Source organism: Salvelinus namaycush, chromosome 32 (assembly GCF_016432855.1).
Source record: "Salvelinus namaycush isolate Seneca chromosome 32, SaNama_1.0, whole genome shotgun sequence".
Taxonomy (NCBI): Eukaryota; Metazoa; Chordata; class Actinopteri; order Salmoniformes; family Salmonidae; genus Salvelinus; species Salvelinus namaycush.
Window position 1 is genome coordinate 15,320,771 of NC_052338.1, and position 19,107 is coordinate 15,339,877.

At 44.7% G+C, this 19,107-nt stretch overlaps 1 protein-coding gene across 1 annotated transcript in view; it reads left to right on the forward strand.

Annotated features, from left to right (window-relative positions):
* Positions 1–235: 235 nt before the first annotated feature.
* The window catches only part of LOC120026901 (AT-rich interactive domain-containing protein 1A-like), a 52,032-nt gene continuing 33,160 nt past the window's right edge, over positions 236–19,107 (forward strand). Inside the window, exons 1-2 of the mRNA XM_038971635.1 lie at positions 236–1,446; positions 16,794–17,021. Of these exons, the coding sequence (XP_038827563.1) occupies positions 532–1,446; positions 16,794–17,021 (1,143 nt within the window). The 5' untranslated portion in view covers positions 236–531. The remainder of the gene's footprint in view (positions 1,447–16,793; positions 17,022–19,107) is intronic.

Here is a 19,107-nt window from a genome sequence, read left to right on the forward strand (position 1 = left end):
GATTTACAGATTATGTGGTTGTCCACAAAATAGCCGAAATGCTGAATGTTATGAATTATGTTCCATTTATAAGTCACATTATTTATCATGTTCTACTATAGTCTCTCTAGGACTAGCTCTATAACCCCTTCAAAATAAACAAAATACATCCTTTATCCCTGCTTGTTGTAGCCTAGTCACCTCCTACCTACTGGTTGAATCCGCTCCGTGTTTTGCGTTCATCTGAACGCTTCAGTAAAATGGCTGTGTCTCGCCGAGCCTCGTGCTGGTTTGGTCGGTTTCTTGCTCACACTCTCGTTCTGTAAGAGAAGCCTTCCCACATTCTCTGTTGGTTAATTTAATTCCCTGGATCTATTCTTCCAGTAACTTTCCAGTCGAATCGGAGACGGGAGTGGATGCCGGATTCGGTCCGGAGGTAGGGGGAATGATCCGGGACACGGGTACATTGTTATAAACAATTGTATTTATGTTTAATGCTATTCAGAGAGCTCGATTGTGAGTGACTCGCTGTGAGAGGCAGAGAGGGATATCATGGCCGCGCAGGTCGCTAGCGTCGCCACTCTCAACACTAGCCCGCCATCCGAACTTAAAAAGCCGGATCGGGACCCACTGGAGGAGTCGGTACCGGGAGAGAAACAACATGTAAATAAAGAACCGGGATCTGACAACGGATCTCCGGGACAGAAGGATCTGCAGGACGGGGCCGATGCTGGAAATGTAGGGGGAGGAGGGGAGCCTGACATGAAGAACGGGAACTCGTCCAGGGTGAATAATAATAACAACCAGAATGATACTGGGGGACCGGAGGGGAATAACCACCCCGGGATGGGCCATCACCACCAGGGCTCATTCCCTCCACCTCCTTACGGTTACAACCAGCACTACAGCCGGGGCCCTTTTCATCAACATGGCGGACAACAAAGCCCTGGCATGGCAGCTGCAGCGGGGCCGGCAGTGCAGCCAGGTAACATGATGGACCCATACCCGCCCAACTCACACGAGCACGGCTTCCCCAACCATTTTAACAACTACAGCCCCTTCCCGAACCGGACTTCTTATCAGGGCCAAGGATACGCCATGAATTCCCCGCGTAATAACCAGCCCCCGGCGGCTGGGGGGCAGCCAGGCAAGCAACAGCCAGCAGGCGGAACTACAGCTATGGCTGCCTCGTACAATAATCAGAGGTATAACATAGGAAACCTACAACCCACGTCTACCCCGACTTTAAATCAGCTCCTAACGTCTCCCAGCTCAACGAGGACCTACCAGAATTACCCACAAGGAGACTATAGTAACCAGGAAGGGGCTAGCAAGGGAGCAGCAGATATGGCCAGCAGTCAGTATGGTGGGGGCCATCCGGGTTGGCAACAAAGGACCCACCATCCGCCTCCAATGAGCCCAGGGAACACGGGACCTGGGAACACGGGACCTCTGAACAGAAACCAGGTAAACTTTTCTCTCAGTACTGGTGCACTTTGAGCAAGTTGCAGACAGCTCTGTGTAGTAGTGAAGGGTTGCAATGGAACAGCCATTGCCTATGTAGCTTAGCTAGGTAGCTCTCTAAAATGGCTGCCTCTGTTTTCTCCTTACACCACCTCCTATAAGAGTATTTAAACAGAAACAAGCCATGTCTGTGCTAAAATACCAAACTCACTGAGCTGGTAAAGATGTGAAGCTTTTGCCTGGTCAGGGGCAAAGTGGACAAGTTTGAGAGGAGAAATTGGAAGGCTAAATGTGTATTTTTCTTTCTTAGCAAAGCGTGTACTGTATAAAGCCCAATGACAGTTATTTATCCAGCTAACGTTAGCTATGTCGCTAACGAATCACTGCAAAATGTATTTGTATGCTATATCCACTCCATGTAGCCCTGAAGTTTGTTGCAAGCTTTCACACCAATTTTAAACGGCGAGATGTAAATGACACATGACGTAAGATTATATTGGAATAGTTTGTTAGAAGCAAGCAGAACGGATTGTATATCTAAAAGTACACCTGACTGTGGTCGACGTTTGTAAATGTAGCAAATAACTATCCTTCAGTTGCAACATTTTCCCCGCCAGGTTGTTATATTGTATCTTCTGATGATTGTTCCGATTGTTACATTGTAGTTAACGATAGAGAGACGTTATATTTTGCCCCTGTATTCCGGAGTTGTCTCTGTACCGGTAGTAAACACGGCCAGTGATTTGAGAACGAACAGATTGCTTTGCTTTGGGATTTGAATTATGGAGGTAAAATCCTTCTGTCAAAGCCAGGAGACAGTTGGTCTTAGGTTGACATGCTAGCTGAGATCTGATTGGCTCCCCATCTCCTGCTCCTGGCCATTTGTAATTGCGTCCAATGTAACGCTGTAGAAATCACCCACATCAGCTCATATACTCTGGCAGTGTCAAGATGACATTACGCATATTATTCACGCGCTTTAGCCTGTTTAACCGTCTGTGCATGACATTTAGCCTACTTGATATGCAAGCAAAATATGTATTTGTATTGTGGTCAGCATGCAGCGGCCTACATTTCAGCTGTAATGCGTGTGTCCAAGCATGCTAAATAAAATAACAATGTGCAAAATATACTTTATGGATGGTTTCATTGAACACATTATGTTGTGTAAGTTCCTCTGCAGTAATTTGCATGATGACTATTGCCTGCCACTCAAATAATACAGTACAGCTAAATTTGTTTAGTGGACATTTAGGTAAAATCTCAGCCGTAGCCTTCATGCAAAAATACTGTGTTCATACTTATACATGCATGTACAGCTCCACAGGCAGATTGGAGATGTGGCAGAACTCTAGTGCTGACTCTGGAACAGCAGAGGGAGTAGGTGTGGCTGTTTCCCCCATGCTAGAATAGTGTTCCTAGCTGATCTAGGATCATCTTGTAGAGGAGAGACAGGAGTTATGTGGTTCTGTTTGAGAATCTGACTGGTGTTCTGTGGTTCTACAGTGTGTTTCAGAATGTGTTGTATTCTTTGAGAGAATCTGACTGGTGCTCTGTGGTTCTACAGTGTGTTTCAGAATGTGTTGTATTCTTTGAGAGAATCTGACTGGTGCTCTGTGGTTCTACAGTGTGTTTCAGAATGTGTTGTATTCTTTGAGAGAATCTGACAGGTGCTCTGTGGTTCTACAGTGTGTTTCAGAATGTGTTGTATTCTTTGAGAGAATCTGACAGGTGCTCTGTGGTTCTACAGTGGGTTTCAGAATCTGACTTGTGTTCTGTGAGGAGAATCTGATGGCTGCAGTAATTGTAGTGTTTACAAGCAGCCAAGGTGTCAGCCAAGTGTCACTGCTCTGTTCACTGGGTTGCTATGATTACTTTCACATGTGATGCTGCACAGTGTGTAACCATGTCAACAGACAAATGGTGTATTCCGGTTTTAGAATATCATCAACCACGTGTAGGCTAGCTATAGCGTTGACCTCCTGAATATTGAGTAGCTAGGCCTATTTGTAATTTCTATCCATTGAAGTTTAGATGGAATTTGTTGATTTTCGTTTCTTGGCAATTGTCATTTGCAGTTGTTAGCCCTAAATTTTCATATAATATTCAACATTACAAAACATTAAATCAATATTTTAAACAAGTTATTGGTTAGCTCGGTGGTTCATTACCCTTTTCGATTACTGTACCACCAATTTAATTATTCAGTTTTATTATTCTCCCCCCCCAGAGACTCGCATGATGCCTCGTGGAATACCTGTCTTAAAGACACTATCAAAGCAAATTTAATTAACCAACAAAGCAGTTAAAGAAATAGAGTTAAGAAAGTATTTACTAAATAAACTGAAACATAAAAAAAAAAAATCTAATCACGTAACACAAGAACATTACATAACAATAACGAGGATATATACAGGGGGTACTGGTACCGAGTCAATGTGCGTCGGTATAGGTTAGTCGAGGTAATTTGTAAAGTGATTATGCATAGATAATAAACAGCGAGTAGCAGCAGTGTTAAAAACGGAGGGGGGGGGGGGTGTCAATGTAAATAGTCTGGGTGGCCATTTGATTAATTGTTCAGCAGTCTTATGGCTTGGGGGTAGAAGCTGTTAAGGGGCCTTTTGGTCCTAGACTTGGTAGCTAGATCATGCATCTAGCTTCCAATCATGAAGCGTGTAACATTTATTGTAGCATAAGTGTCAATACAATACAGCTTCAATGCTCCTCATTGTGGCAATGTCATATCAGCTAGTGTCAATTCAGTCAATAATGAAATGGCATTTTATCCTCTAGACGGTCAGATCCCGAGCAGTTGCCGTACCAGACGGTGATGCAACCGGTCAGGATGCTCTCCATGGTGCAGCTGTAGAACATTTTGAGGATCTGGGGACCCATGCCAAATCTTTTCAGTCTCGTGAGGGGAAAAGGTGTTGTAGTGCCCTCTTCACAACTGTCTTGGTGTGTTTGGACCATGATAGTTCATTGATGTGGACACCAAGGAACTTAACTCTCGACCTGCTCCACTTCAGCCCCGTCAATGTTAATGGAGGTCTGTTCGGCCCTCCTTTTCCTATAGTCAACGATCAGCTCCTTTTTTGTCTTGCTCACATTGAGGAAGTGGTTGTTGTCCTGGCACAACACTGCCAGGTCTCTGACCTCCTCCCTATAGGCTGTCTCGTTGTTGGTGATCAGGCCTACCACTGTTGTGTCGTCAGCAAACCTAATGATGGTGTTGGAGTTGTGCTTGGCCACACAGTCGTGGGTGAACAGGGAGTACATGAGGGGACTAAGCATGCACCCCAGAGGGCCCCCAGTGTTGAGGATCAGCGCTGCAGATGTTTTTGCTTACCCTTACCACCGGTGGGCGGCCCGTCTGATGCCCAGGATCCAGTTGCAGAGGGAGGTGTTTAGTCCCAGGGCCCTTAGCTTAGTGATGAGCTTTGTGGGCACTATGGTGTTGAATGCTGAGCTGTAGTCAATGAACAGCATTCTCATATAGGTGTTCCTTTTGTCCAGGTGGGAAAGGGTAGTGTGGAATGCGATTGAGATTGCGTCATCTTTGGATCTGTTGGGGCGGTATGCGAATTGGAGTGGGTCTAGGGTTTCCGGCATGATGGCGTTGATGTGAGCCATGACCAGCCTTTCAAAGCACTTCAGGCTACTGACGTGAGTGCTACGGGCGGTAATCATTTAGGCAGGTTACCATTGCTTTCTTGGGCACAGGGACGGTTGGTCTGCTTGAAACATGTAGGTATTACAGACTAGGTCAGGTAGAGGTTGAAAATGTCAGTGAAGACACCTGCCAGTTGGTCCGCACATGCTTTGAGTACGCGCCCTGGGAATCCGTCTGGCCCCGTGGCTTTATGAATGTTGACCTGTTTAAAGGTCTTGATCACATTGGCTATGGAGAGCGTGATCAAACAGTCATCTGGGATAGCTGGTGCTCTCATGCATGCTTCAGTGTTGCTTGCCTCGAAGCAAGCATAAAAGGCATTTAGCTCGTCTGGTAGGTTCACGTCACTGGGAAGATCGCTGCTGAGTTTCCCTTTGTAATCCGTAATATTTTTCAAGGCCTTCCACATCCGACAAGCTCCGACCCGGTATAGTACGATTAAATCTTAGTCCTGTATTGAGGCTTTGCCTGTTTGATGGTTCGTCTAAGGGCGTAGCGGGATTTCTTATAAGCATCCAGATTAGTGTCCCGCTCCATGAAAGCGACAGCTCTAGCCTTTAGCTCGGTGCTTATGTTGCCTGTAATCCATGGCTTCTGGTTGGGAAATGTACGTACGGGCACTGTGGGGAGGACGTTGTCGATGCACTTATTGATGAAGCCGGTCACTGCGGTGGTATACTCAATGCCATTGCATGAATCCTTGAACATAGTCCAGTCTGTGCTGGCAAAACAGTCCTGTAGCTTAGCATCCGCGTCATCTGACCACTGCCGTATTGAGCGAGTCACAGGTACTTCCCGCTTTAGTTTTTGCTTGTAAGCAGGAATTAGGGGGATATAATTATGGTCAGATTTGTCAAATGGAGGGCGAGGGAGAGCTTTGTACGCGTCTGTGTGTGTGGAGTAAAGGTGGTGTAGAGTTTATTTATTATTATTATTATTTTTTCCTCTGGTTGCACTTGACATGCTGGTAGAAATGAGGTAAAACGGATTTAAGTTTGCCTTCATTAAAGTTTGTTCTTTCTCTCAGGTGTTTGCAGACTCCTGTTAATTCTCCTGTATGCAGGCTGTGTAGAGGACAATTTAATACCCAGGACTGCAATTTGTGATTCATTCAGCCACGGTTCTGCATGTGGAGATGCTGGAGATTCGAAGAAATTAGAATTATGCAGTTTCAAGTGGCAATCTCCTCTGAGAGACTTGTGTTAAATCAAGTTATGTTGTTAAAATCCGATCTGTGATTGACAGATGTTATTCGTGAATTGTGCTGCTCACATAAACTCATGCTCCAACGGTTGTTACACCAGAATAGAAATGCCTTTGCCTCTCCTCAGCTTCCTAGATGCCTTTTCATTCATTTGCTGTGCCTGCCTAGGCTACAATATCACTATGATACTGACTTTTAATGCCTTTCAGTTGTTTCTGTATTTGGAGTTCATGTATTTCTATAGATCTGTGGACAGAGTTCACCACTGTATTTCCCTGCTCTATGGCCAGGTTGTTAGAGGGGTTTGTGCTGAGACTGTGGGACTTGGGAGTAGATGGCAAAATAGTTTTTCCTTTCCGCTGTGCTCGCTCTTTTGGGGTCTAGTCCCAATTACCGCAAAGCACTTTGTGACAAATGTTGCTTTAAATTAATGAATTTATTGATTGATGGAGAAACCAATTGCGCGATTAAGATCGGTTGAGGCAAAGATGAAGCTGTGAGAGATGTCTAACCTAATATCAGTGGGCTAATTGGTCCTTTTGGTTGTAAAACCTAGCCTAACGGTTGACTCTGATGTCTGCCGACAAACAGACCCAGTCCTTTTCTGGGAGAAAACCGCTCGTCAGGCTGAAATCAAATCTGGTTAGAGTCCATTTACTTTGTGACAATAAAAACCTTGAAATAATAGTATCTACCAACGTGGACATATGCTAGTGATCCACACAGCACATTCAGCTAGAGAAAGGTTGTGTCTGTGTGGTATAGAAGTTTGACTGAGTGCCTTGATGTGATAGTGGACCAAAGTCCAAGTGAAGTCTCCGTTCGACTGGCTTTGGTCTGTTTCCCTGCACTATGAACTTGCCTGCCCATACAGACGGGTGATGAATTCTCCAGTTTGTGGAATCTTATAGGTAAATATTGATAGGAGCATGATTACTGATTTTGAAGGTGAATGTTGTCAATCTCTGCAACCAAGATGTACTGGAGAGGACCAGAGTTGAGAAACACTGCTGTAGCCGGTGAGGTGGTGGGGACTGTGGTGTGCTGTGTAGCCAGTGGACTGGACAGGAGGTGTGTTCTTCTGTATTCTGGCTGTGCACTCAAAGATTCTCTCCGCTAATTTCTCTCCCTCTCTGTCTGCAGTGCTGAGTAGTGATTAGCCACACGGTCAGGACAGCACGCTGCCTCACAACACTCTGTTTGTGTTTGTGTGTGCACGCCCTGTGTGACGGGCTGGTGTGTGTGTGTGTGTGTGTGAGGGAGAAAGAGTGTCAGTGATACCCTTGGGGGGGAGGGTGTTTTTGTGAATGATCTTTGGCTGCCTGTGACAGCTGTGTGTGTGTGTGTGTCCTTGGCAGTGTGTGTCTGTGTGTTCCTGTGTGGCAGAAGCCTCAGGAGGATCCTCTCTCAGTGACCTGCTCCACGTGCCACCAGCCATCCGTCTCTTCTCTTCAGTAACACAGTACTGAAGTCTTTCTCCATCCCTGAAACAACAGTCTAGGAGGTGGCGCAAACGAAGGATAGTCTCTCGTCTTCATTTTTTTACTGTGACCCTACATTATTCTCTCATTCCCCACGTTGTGTCCACCGTTGTTTCCTGCCTTCATCAGTTCACTTTTTACCTGTTTTTCCCATCCTCAAATCATTCACTCTCCTTCTTGTACTTGTACCAGCCACTGCCCTTAGAGCAGTGGTAAGGGATTGGGACTATGCTAGTGGTCTACCACTAGGCGAAGCATACAAGGTGTGCAGCTTAAAACATAAATGCGAGCATTTATTTAAGACTACACACACACACAAAAAAAAGGGCAAACCCATTGAAAATGTAGTCAAATTCCTCTTGTCTCCCCATGTTTGGACAAAATGTCAAACTTGGGCTGTTACTCTGGTCCAGGTTGGAATGTACAGCTAATTAAAGCATCAAATTGTCCAAAATGTTTATTTATTTAAAATGCACTAGATTAGAATAGTAATATGCTTCTCTCCTAGCTAGTGCAGCGCTGCAGACTTTATTTGCATAACGTATTGTGTGTTTTATGGAGAAACAGGTTAACCTTTAAATGTGTGGCTACTGAGGGGGGAATGGCGTCTCAGTTGTTGATTCTGGGGGGGTAGGTAGATTGTTACTGTACCTCACATCTTTTCATACACAGCTCTGCTCAGGACTCAGGCTAGCTCTCTGTGCTAAAATGCCATTGGCTTCATGAGGGGTGGGAAAGCAGACGTTGGAGGGTTTTCTTGCAATGCATCTTGGGGAATAACATCATTGACCAGGTTAAAGTTAAATGGTACAGTTACTGGTAGGGCAAGGCAACTACCATTTTTCTTCTTCTGAAACCTGTTAGTACCGTTTATCCTTGGGTCTCAGCCTCCACCAGCATGTAGTCCAGCAGGCTGTGTGTGCAGCGTTTATCTCCCGCCATGCATCACCCTCTCCACGACCCCAGAATTTGCATGCCTCAAGCCTAACTATGGCTTAGCGAAGTGTGTGTATCGCTAACTGTTGGTGCTTCGTTCCATTGAAGTACTGGATGTGCAAATTCACCAGTCCAACGGTTCTACTCCCCCTCTGAGGCGTGCTTACCTATACCGGCGACCAACTACCGCTACATGAGTCAGTTGAGACTAGGGGGAATGACATCACTGTCAGTCAGGTGTTGTGTGACTAAGAGTGTTAGTGGGTTAGGCTTGTGACCCAGTCAGTTCCTTAAGCACCTTCTGTTCCTCTTTGCCTGTCTGGCTTGGCCCCGCTGGCTTTGTTCTGATGGTTATTTCTGGCATGTAAATGTTCGTATAGTGACTGAGTGACACACTTATTATCGTAAGGTGTCATCCATGCCAGGCCACTGTGGTCATCGTGGCTGATAGTCAGGCTGGTATAAACACTGAGGACGTCATCTGACCTGTGGCCATATGGCTGGGACGTCATGGGATTGTCTTACCTCTTTGGCTGATGCATAAAACAGGCACACTCTACGGGTTAAAATAAAGGTTAGCCAAATGTGCCACATTGATTTTAACCACTAACCCTAACCATGACATTACCCCTAAACCTAAGCTAAAAGAATTCCTTATTAGCTGTTTATATGTCTTCACTTCTGGGTTGGTGACAATGGCGTGGCCAATGAAATTCGAGCAGAGGTGGGACGTTGGTAGGCCAATCAAAAAGCAGAATCATTCTAATCTTGGGTTGTACTCTATGGCGTGAGCCTGTTTCATTTCTTCCTCAGTCCAACCACCAGCACCCCCAGCCTCTCTTCAGGTCAGGAATGGTGATCTGGCTAGAAGATGGGTATGACAGTAACAGGTTAATGTTCTTCAGTGGAGGGTCTTGTTCAATATCTTCTATCATTGACCTAATACCATGCTGCCTATAGAAGAAGGAAAAAGTCAGAACAAATACTTTACTTTTGTTTTTTTAATTAGATTTATTTAACCTTTTATTTAACTAGGCAAGTCAGTTGAGAACAAATTCTTATTTTCAATGACGGTTCAGGGGCAGAACGACAGATTTTTACCTAGTCAGCTTGGGGATTCGATCTTGCAACCTTTCGGTTACTAGTCCAACGCTCTAACCACTAGGCTACCTGCCGCCCCATTTCCTCTGTCAAATGGGAGGATGATTTGTTGTCGCTGAATAGATAGAAGAAAGTCAGACAATTTGATCTGTAATATTGTGTTTAGTGTGTGAAGGCGACCGCTTTGTTCTTCTCTCAACCTAAGCCAGACAGTACTTTGCAGGCAATATTTGGTTAATAATACATTTGAAGAAGGGTAGCCTATCTAGTCTAATAGCAGAGTTCAACATTCAGGTGATTTGTCCTGTGGTTCTCTGGGCCGGTGCCAAGTGAAAGCAACCGGCCCGAATGAAGAAAATGACTGGGCCCCTCTGGACGAGATCAGCTCACAGGGAAGAGAATGGTGATCATAAGAGCCTCCCATCTTTTATGTAGGTTTTAGGCTCAGAACTGAACTTCTCTAGGGTATGTGGGACGCTGCGTCTCACCTCGTCAACAGCCAGTGAAACTGCAGGGCGCCAAATTCAAAACAACAGAAATCCCATCATTTACATTCCTCAAACATACAAGTATTTTACATAATTTTAAAGATACACTTGTTGTAAATCCAGCAAAGTGTTCGATTTCAAAAAGGTTTTTACGACAAAAGCACACCAAACGATTATGTTAGGTCAGAGCCAAGTCACAGAAAAAGACAGCCATTTTTCCAGCCAAAGAGAGGAGTAACAAAAAGCAGAAATAGAGATAAAATGTGTCACTAACCTTTGATGATCTTCATCAGATGACACTCATAGGACTTCATGTTACACAATACATGTATGTTTTGTTCGGTAAAGTTCATATTTATATCCAAAAATATAGCCAACATGTCAGAATTCAAATAGGCTTTTCGGCGAAAGCAAACGATGCTATTATCTGAGGATAACACCATAGTAAACAAAGAGAGAGAAGCATATTTCAACCCTGCAGGCGCGACACAAAACGCAGAAATAAAAATATAATTCATGCCTTCGTCGATATATATCCAAAATGTCCAACTTGTGAAACGTAACTACAAAATATCTCAAAGGTTACCTGTAAACGTTGCCAAAACATTTCAAACTACTTTTGTAATACAACTTTAGGTATTTTTTTAATGGAAATAATCGATAAAATTGAAGACGGGATGATCTGTGTTCAATACAGGATTAAAACAAACTGTAGCTAGCTTTCTGGTCACGCGCCTCTAACAAACAGGACACTTAAAGTGACTCTCGTTCAAGATGGCCGTACTTCTTCATTACACAAAGGAATAACCTCAACCAATTTCTAAAGACTGTTGACATCCAGTGGAAGCGGTAGGAACTGCAAGAAGGTCCCTTAGAAATCTGGATTCCCAATGAAAATCCATTGAAATGAGTGACCTCAAAAAAAAAAAATCTGAATGGTTTGTCCTCGGGGTTTCGCCTGCTAAATAAGTTCTGTTATACTCACAGACATGATTCAAACAGTTTTAGAAACGTCAAAGTGTTTTCTATCCAAATCTACTAATAATATGCATATCTTATCTTCTGGGGATGAGTAGCTGGCAGTTTAATTTGGGCATGCTTTTCATCCAAAATTCCGAATGGTGCCCCCTACCCTAGAGAAGTTAAGGCCTGGTAACCTTGTTTCATCCCGTTAGCTTCCAACAGGGTTGAAATGAAGCGTTTTTAATCTGTGGGGTGTGTGACCACTTGTAGTTTTGTTCTGTATATCTTTAGAGTTCTTGCGAACAGCTGGAGGAATATCTGTGTGTGTGTACTGCTGTATTAGTAGTGTGGTGCCTCAGACTCTCTGTCTGTGTGTGCTCAGACCGTAGGAGAGTAAACAGGAGAGGTGTTTCTTGTTTTATTCCAGAGTCATGTAGCGGTCAGCTTGGAGTTCTAACCACTGCTGTTGTCAGTGTGGCAGACCAGCCAATATGGTGGGAAGGAAAGAGGCTAATTGAGAACATGGCATGGGTTTAACTTTTCTTTTGTTTACATTTAGCTCTTTAACTGATATGGATGGTTGCAGACACGCTCAGACAAATTACTATTTGGCCCACCAGACATAATATTTTCTTTTAAAAATCAACGGGTAATCGACTGTTAATAGACATTGTTTTTCTTAGCGGTTGCGTTAGTTTGTAAAGTGTTTCACCAACTCTTGCTTTAGGCCTGTGATAGTCAGGGGAACAGGGACATACTGGTATAAAAAGTGGTCTTAATGTTGTTCTTGCTCCTCTCTTCATACACTTTTGTGAAAGCAAAGAGTATTCTTTTTCCTTAGCACGTGTGCACACTCATTGGATTAGGCCTATTCAGTAGGTTTGCAAGTTATTTCTTAGGCTCGAAGTAGCCGTTCTAAGTACCCTAACGTCCATGTTTGATATACTCAAAGCCAACCATGAAGTCATGGGGTGTAAGTGACAGTGACGGCCGTCTAAGGGGGCCCCTGAGTGCGGGGGGCCCCTGAGTGAGTGTGTCAGTCTGTGCAGGGCTTTACAACAGAACAAAAGTCTGTGTAGATCCTAGGCCATGTGGCGGATTAAATTAGCAGGACTTGTTTATCGTCTGCCCCTAGCCCATCTGTTTGAGTCCACCGAGAGACACACACACACACACACACACACACACACACACACACACACACACACACACACACACACACACACACACACACACACACAGACACAGACAGACAGCACCTCAAAGGCCAAGAGTGTTCTGGCTTTCCTCTATGCAGATTAGCCATGTGCTAATTGCATTTATTTATTTTTAGGTGGAAAGGGGAAAGAAAGGATGAAGGAGGGAGGAGTTTCCTTAAAGCAATTGATTAGATGACTGGGCAGAGAGCAAGGGAGGGAGAGTGTGGAGTAGCGAGGGAGGGACAGAGGGGGACAGTGTGGTGGAGAGGGGGACAGTGTGGTGGAGAGGGGGACAGTGTGGTGGAGAGGGGGACAGTGTGGTGGGGAGCGCCGGGGGACCGTGTGAGGAGCATCAGGGAGAGTGTGAGTAGCGGGGGGGGGGAGAGTGTGGGTAGCGGGAGGGACCGTGTGGGTAGCGAGACGGACCGTGTGGGGGGGGTGGGGAAGAGTGTGGGTAGCGGGAGGGACCATGTGGGGGTAACGGGAGGGAGGGACTGAGTGTGGGGGGGGGGGCCCAACCAAATCATAAGAAAACAAAAAGGTAATTATTTCCAATGTGTAAAGTAATTAACAGAAAAACTGAGCAAACTCGAATGCTATCTGGCCCTAAACAGAGAATACCTGATCACTGTGACTGACCCAAACTTAAGGAAAGCTCTCTACTATGTACAGATTCAGTGAGCATAGCCTTGCTATTGAGAAAGGCAGCTGTAGGCAGACCTGGCTCTCAAGAGAAGACAGGCTATGTTCACACTGCCCACAAAATGAGGTGGAAACTGAGCTGCACTTCCTAACCTCCTGCCAAATGTATGACCATATAAGAGACACATATTTCACTCAGATAACACAGACGCACAAAGAATTTGAAAACAAACCCAATTTTGATAAAACTCTATCTACTGGGGGAAATACCACAGTGTGCCATCACAGCAGCAATTTTTGTGTCCTGTTGCCACAAGAAAAGAGCAACCAGTGAAGAACAAACATCTTTGTAAATACAACCCATATTTATGTTTTTATTTATTTTCCCATTTGTATTTTAACCATTTACACATCGTTACAACACTGTATATAGCCATATGAAATTTGAAATGTCTTTATTCTTTTGGAACTTCTGTGAGTGTAATGTTTACTGTTCATTTTTGTCTACTTCTTGCTTTGGCAATATTAACATATGTTTCCCATGCCAATAAAGGCCTTGAATTGAAATTGAAATTCAGAGGGACCGTGTGGGGGGGGGGGGGGGAGGGGAGGAGAGAGAGAGAGAGAGGAGAGAGAGAGAGAGAGGAGAGAGGACCTTTTGGGGTAGAGAGAGGGAGGGAGAGAGGACCTTTTGGGGTAGAGAGAGGGAGGGAGAGAGGACCTTTTGGGGTAGAGAGAGGGAGGGAGAGAGTCTCTGACTGTCATAAACCTTTGAACGTCTCCAGCCGCTATCTTTTTACTGTCGTTCTCACCAGTCAGTTTAGAAGTGAACACACTTGCACATGAACTCAGAATGAAGGCTACACAACAGCAACAAACATGCCTCTGCAAACTCATCTGACCTCACAATACCATATCACGATACTTAGGTGCCGACAACATGTATTGCGATTTGATGTTCCAAACATATTGCTCACCATATGTCTGCTGTAGAGAGATAAGGGAGCATGATTAAACAAGGTTTGATCAGTCAGGGTATGCTGAAAACATGTTGGCTCACTATTTATAAAAAAGATGAAGAACAAGCTATAGGATGAAAAATAACACTGTTTTGGTGCAGGTAGCGCCAACTAGCGCTAGCTAATGCTAGGCCTACCTACAGTAGCACCATTCATTTTTTTTGTGTGCAAATTAATAGTTTGAGACAAATATGAAAATTGTAGGATTTATTAACGGCTATTGTAAAATGAATCATGACGAAATAGGTAGAGGACATCAATTGATTTATGACGCGTTAAAATACCAACCTTCGTGTGTCTAATTCTATTCAAAGCAACGCGTTTCATTCAGTCACTAGACTGTTGCTCAGGTGTACAGTACTCCATAGGTGAGTTAAGGAGCAGAATGCCATAACAATCCTTGACATCCATCCAGGAGAATGAAAAGACAAGTATCTCTCTCACTCACACGCCTCAAGGGGATCCCCGAGGGCCTCGGACTCAGAGACTGGGCAGTGTGTGTGTGTGTGTCAGACATTTGAACAACTTCAACAATATAAGGAAATGCTTGCAAGTAAACCGATCAATGAAAGAATGGTATAGATGGTCAGTCACCTGACTGGGGTTGGATGACACTCCTGAGAGGATGGTTAACTAATGACTGTGATTTAGTTTTTACCTCATTTGAATGAATGAAACCATTTTAATACGTCAAACTTGAAAGTGGTTGCAGACAGTATTTACCTTTTCTAGCCAGAGGACAGCTAGAGGGTCGTGTGGATGGCTGCCTCTGCACATCCAGTCAGACTCCGAGAAAGACTGGGTTAAAAGTGCAGTCACAGGAGAATCGCTCCCTGTGGTGGGGTCCTGTAATGACCCTAGGGAGTATAGTAACACACATACTCTCTGTCTGTGAACCTGGGGTAGCCCTGGAGAGAGAGGCCTGCCCTGTGGGTGGCTGGGCTGGCTGGAGGTAAAATGTGGAGTGGATGAATGTGTTATCTCCTTATGCTGACCCAACCCCCCATGGGACCAGTTCCCTAGCCTCTCCCACATACCGCCAGTGTCATTCATACGGTGCCAAAACGGCATTATTAAAGCAGGACAAGAAGAGAGGAGAGGAGCCAGTCTCTGGCCCAGGTTCAAACGTCATACAGCTGGGACCTGTTACGTTTCAGGCACACTGCCCTCTCCCTCCTCTCTGGTCTGGGCTATAAATACATTATAGTTGTCTTCCTATAACCAGGGACTGAGGTTTGGTTTGGCAGGGGAAAACATGATGGATGAATAACCGTGGGAAGCAGTGAGAAGGCCTTGTGTCTGTGTTGCCCACCTGTCTTGGGGTCCAAGAGGCTCAAGGTGCTGCTGCCTGGTACTTCAAAGCATCCTCTCTCTGTACTAGTATCCTCTCTCTGATTGTATGCTGGCGGTCACCATCAGTGGCATTTACATGAAAAGAGACAGACTGGCTCAGATGTATAAGAAAACAACAGGTATTGAAGTCAAGTCAAGTGTTATTTGTCACAAGCTTCGTAGACAACAGGTGTAGACTAAGAGTGCAATGCTTTCATATGGGTCCTTTCCTTTTCCAACAATGCAGATAAGAGTGGAGCAATACCAACTAGCCACCCTCAGCTCTCAGTAGTAGGGGAAACACTGCTGGTGGTATTCCACCAGTCCAGTCAAACTGACACTTGGAACACACCGACAGCGCCGTTGCATTTTGGTACACCAGAATTACATTCATTTCCAATGAATCACTGCGTTTGCCTTGCAGCATTGCGTTGCAGAGGCAGTATTGCGTTGCAGAGGCAGTTGCAGTACGTTCGTGGTGTGGTGCATTCGTTGGATTTATAGAAGGTAGGCGTCAAACTGTATGCGTAGACGGCTTGACAGAAATAGTAGCAGAAGGTGAATGTTGAACTTTCGTTGCACACATATCCAGATGATGCTGCATACTATTTTGCACTATGACGCTGTCGGTGTGTTCAACGCATTACTGAGGCGACTTTGTGTGTTTATGTGTGTGTGTGAGACGCTGCCCCAGCCATGTGGCTCCCCCCGCCACTCCACCCCAGGTACAGCCAAGGTCAGGCTCCTCTCCCATGATGTCTCTCTCCCCTCCAGTCCTCCAGCTGAGAGGTGGGCAGGCCTCCAGCCACCACAAACAGACGGACACTTCCATTTCCTCCAGATTATTTTCCTAGGAACTTTAACACTCCCCAACGTCAGAACGTAACTTTATCCTCCCGCTGGCATTCTGATCTCCTGGGCAGTCAAATGCTCCTGGCGGAGGGATGGAGGGAGGATAGACTGGGCTCATTCATTCATGGCCAAGTTTTTTTTGTTGTGGGAAACTAATCCTGTTTTGTTAGCATTCTTTAGCTATACCCTCATAGGTTTCACTTTTCCCACCGGTGGCATGGCTTAGTTATGGGAATCTGGAGTGAGATCTCATGCAGTTTGTTTTTTATTTAATAAAAAAAAAATGTACTTAGCTTGTCTACAATTTATCACAATGTCACATTTTAATGAGTTCAGTTGGTTCAAATGATTTTATTCAGGAGTACAGTTATTGTAATGTTTGTTAAAGAGGGATATAAACGTATGAATGTCTTAAGTTTGTTTTTTTACTAGCCCTCTCCCTCTCTCTCTCTCTCTCCAGCCTCCCAGCCCTATGGACCAGGCAGGGAAGATGCGAGGCCAGGGATACGGTGGAGTCAACCCCTACTCTCAGCAGCAAGGCCAGGGGCAGGGCCCTCCTCCTCCAGGGGCTCAACAGGGTGCCTCCTACCCAGGCCAGGGCTACGGACCCCCAGGGGCTCAGAGATACCCAATGGGCATGCAGGGACGCACCCCCGGCGGCATGGGTGGCATGCAATACGGACAGCAGGTTGGTAACGTTTTTCTGTTGATCCTGTTCTCTTTCGCTCGCTCTCTTTCTCGATCATCATACCCTCTGTCATCACACTTCCATGCAGTCACTGCTTAAATGGGTCTGTTAGTTTGATAGACAGTCACACGCAGGCCTGTTGGGTGTTCTAAGCACCCTGTAGAGAAGACAAGTCCTGTCTCATTGTTACCTCTCACACAACCGCCACTTCTGGTGGGTTTGAATGCAGGTCTTTTCTGCAACTCCTCATGTTTTCTTTGAATCATTGAGAGGGTAAGTGCCCTGCTAGACACCACAAGGCTTTTGTTTTCATTTTTCCCCTCATTGTACTTGCTGGGCAAGGTCAGCTGCTCTTTCGAGTTACCAGAGAACAATACAACACCAATGTGCTGTGTTGTAAGTGTTTTTACGTACAGGAAAGCCTCGCAAGACCACCAAGTGCCATTTTAAAGGGCAGCTATTAAAGAGTTTTTATTTAATCTTATTTAATAAAGCCTAATGTATAGAAATACATGTTTTATGTTAACCGCCGAATTTGATTGTTTTTCTTAAATCAATTTATTGTATTTTGTTAATTACAGTTGAAGTCGGAAGTTTACATACACTTAGGTTGGAGTCATTAAAACTCGGTTTTCAACCACTCCACACATTTCTTGTTAACAAACTATAGTTTTGGCAAGTCGGTTAGGACATCTACTTTGTGCATGACACAATTAATTTTTCCAACAATTGTTTACAGACAGATTATTTCACTTAATTCACTGTATCAAAATTCCACTATGTTGACTGTGCCTTTTAAACAGCTCGGAAAATTCCAGAAAGTGATGTCATGGCTTTAGAAGCTTCTGATAGGCTAGTTGACATCATTTGAGTCAATTGGAGGTGTACCTGTGGATGTATTTCAAGGCCTACCTTCAAACTCTGTGCGTCTTTACTTGACATCATGGGAAAATGAAAAGAAATCAGCGAAGACCTCAGAAAAACATTGTAGACCTCCACAAGTCTGGTTCATCCTTAGGAGCAATTTCCAAACGCCTGAAGGTACCACGTTCATCTGTACAAACAATAGTACGCAAGTATAAACATCATGGGACCACGCAGCCATCATACCGCTCAGGAAGGAGACGCGTTCTGTCTCCTAGAGATGAACGTACTTTGGTGCGAAAAGTGCAAATCAATCCCAGAACAACAGCAAAGGACCTTGTGAAGATGCTGGAGGAAACCGGTACAAAAGTATCTATATCCACAGTAAAACGAGTCCTATATCGACAGCAAGGAAGAAGCCACTGCTCCAAAACCGCCATTTAAAAAAAGCCAGACTACGGTTTGCAACTGCACATGGGGATAAAGATTGTACTTTTTGAAGAAAAGTCCTCAGTTCTATTTTTGTTTCATCAGACCAGTTTGGCCATAATGACAATTATGTTTGGAGGAAAAAGGGGGAGGCTTGCAAGCCGAAGAACACCATCCCAACCGTGAGGCACAGGGGTGGCAGCATCATGTTGTGAGGGTGCTTTGCTGCAGGAGGGACTGGTGCACTCACAAAATAGATGGCATCATGAGGGAGGAAAATTGTGTGGATATATTGAAGCAACATCTCAAGACATCAGTCAGGAAGTTAAAGCTTGGTCGCAAATGGGCCTTCCAAAATGGACAATGACCCCAAGCATACTTCACAAAGCCCTGACCTCAATCCTATAGAAAATGTGTGGGTAGAACTGAAAAAGCGTGTGCGAGCAAGGAGGCCTACAAACCTGACTCAGTTACACCAGCTCTGTCAGGAGGAATGGGCCAAAATTCACCCAACTTATTGTGGGAAGCTTGTGGAAGGCTACCTGAAACGTTTGACCTAAGTTAAACAATTTAAAGGCAATGCTACCAAATACTAATTGAGTGTATGTAAACTTCTGACCCACTGGGAATGTGATGAAAGAAATAAAAGCTGAAATAAATAATTCTCTCTACTATTATTCTGACATTTCACATTCTTAAAATAAAGTGTTGATCCTAACTGACCTAAGACAGGGACTTTTTTACTAGGATTTAATGTCAGGAATTGTGAAAAACTGAGTTTAAATGTATTTGG